At 41.5% G+C, this 1883-nt stretch overlaps 1 protein-coding gene across 1 annotated transcript in view; it reads right to left on the bottom strand.

Annotated features, from left to right (window-relative positions):
* Positions 1–1760, bottom strand: part of SLC9A2 (solute carrier family 9, subfamily A (NHE2, cation proton antiporter 2), member 2) — a 33013-nt gene extending 31253 nt beyond the window's left edge. The window contains exon 1 of the mRNA XM_009997947.1: positions 1727–1760. Coding sequence (XP_009996249.1) covers positions 1727–1760 — 34 coding nt within the window. The remainder of the gene's footprint in view (positions 1–1726) is intronic.
* Between the last annotated feature and the right edge of the window lie 123 nt (positions 1761–1883).

Raw genomic sequence — 1883 nt, 5'->3', positions numbered from 1 at the left:
ATGCTGGAGAGAGGAATGCACCAATGCACCGGAGAGCCTTCTGTCTTCCAGGGCTGTTTTCAGGGCTACAGGCAGGGAGAAAGGCTGGAAAACCCCTCTCCATCCCTTTGAACTGAGGCACACAGCCCACTCATAGTAACACAGTAGGACGTGGCAGAGCTGACACTTCAGTGTCTCGCTTGTCAGGGAACTCTGCCCATCTGGACTATCTTCAACATAAAAGAAGGTACAAGCAAGTGAAAAATTAACGCTGCTGGATCGTGACTTCAGAACAATAGGAGTTTGTCCTGGGAAGGTTTACCTGATGCACTCACTGGATAAGGAGGCACAGACAGAGCTCCAGGAGAAAGAACTGGATGTTCCTAATTCCAGTCCCGGAGTCAGGGCGCCTGCAGATAGGTGTGGTGAAGCTGAGCTCTGCCACACCTACAGCTTCTCCTGGGTCCAGCCCTCACTGCTTGGCACACTCACACTTAGAACAGCAGAGGTAATGCCCTAGATTAGCCACACTAGCTTTTGTTTGGTGCAACTGGAACGATTTAAATATTACATGCATTTTTCCTCATCTATGCTGTGCTTGTGTAGTGTACTGCAGTCAGCTTGGAAAATGAAAGTAGTTACTTTTTTTTACTTTTTAGATGCCCATATCCTAGCAAAGTATCGTGCCAGTCAGAATGTACAGTCCAGAAATCATGTATTATTGTGTATGTGTGTTTACATTTCAAATAGTTTCCCTGCAATCTTTGATTACACAGAAACTTTTCCACTAGTCTTAGCTTATTCAAGAGTTCTTGCTGTATCTAAACTCGGAAGCCAAAGCAATTTTACAATACTCTACTGGCTGAGATAACTTCTTTACCAAACTCTGTATTTTCTAGTTATTACAGTTCATAATGTACTTGAGTGCATCATATTTGAACTCTGTCCTGATTCTGCGAACATCTAAGTACATATTCAAGACTAAATATGCATCTTTAATGTGTTAAGACACATGCATCAAGACAGGTGCATCAAGATACATGCATCAAGATACGTGCATTCTTCAAGGATGCAACATAAAATATTTCTGTAGTAAGTAATGAAGCCATAGCAAGCTGCTTGGGTAGAGGATCAAGAACCTTCAATTACTAGCCATGGCAGGAGATAAGTACAAATTTTTGGTTTTGCAGAATCCTAAATAACTGATGACTAACACAAATGTGACACACACAGTCCATTGAAATGCCCCAAGCAGAAGTCAAAGTTTTAAGTTCACAAAATGTTTTATCAGAATGAGTGTGATCATGGTTTTTATTGAAATCTGTGCTGCAAAATCAAGACTTCTGAATCAAACAGTGGAGTATGACTCAATTTTTTTAATTTTTTTTTTCTTTCCCCCTATGGCTTTATTCCTTAATATTCAGATTATCTTCTTGGTGAGAAGATAAGGTTCATGATTTATAGAGAGTGACTGATTTTTAAAGCTCTCTATTGCACCTTTACCTGACACTTTTTAGCTTATTCTAATGCACTCATTCTTCTGTTTGGGACATAGAAAGCTAAATAAAAGCATTATACATAAGCTGCACAAAACACAGCGAAACTATGCAATACAAATATTTTCCACATGAGGGAAGAGGTGGCCTTTCTCACTCAGTGCTGTCTTTTTCTGTCTTCCCAGGACATAAGTGAATGGTGGGAAAATACAATGAGGCGGCTTATTCTACCCTCATAAATATTTGCTTGCCATCGATCCGCTGTTCCTCTTCTGAAACTGTCATCGTGCCCGGCGTTATTTTAGGAAAAAAGCAGGCAGTGCTCAAATGACAGCCGGGAGAGCGAGGAAGAGCCAGTCGCGCACGGGGTGAACTCCGGGTTTTACAGCCCTCGTAGCCTGCGGTTTG

The sequence above is a fragment of the Chaetura pelagica genome, unplaced genomic scaffold (assembly GCF_000747805.2).
Source record: "Chaetura pelagica isolate M959 unplaced genomic scaffold, ChaPel_1.0 scaffold123, whole genome shotgun sequence".
In the NCBI taxonomy this organism is placed as follows: Eukaryota; Metazoa; Chordata; class Aves; order Apodiformes; family Apodidae; genus Chaetura; species Chaetura pelagica.
This window is presented reverse-complemented; position numbering and strand designations above follow the sequence as displayed.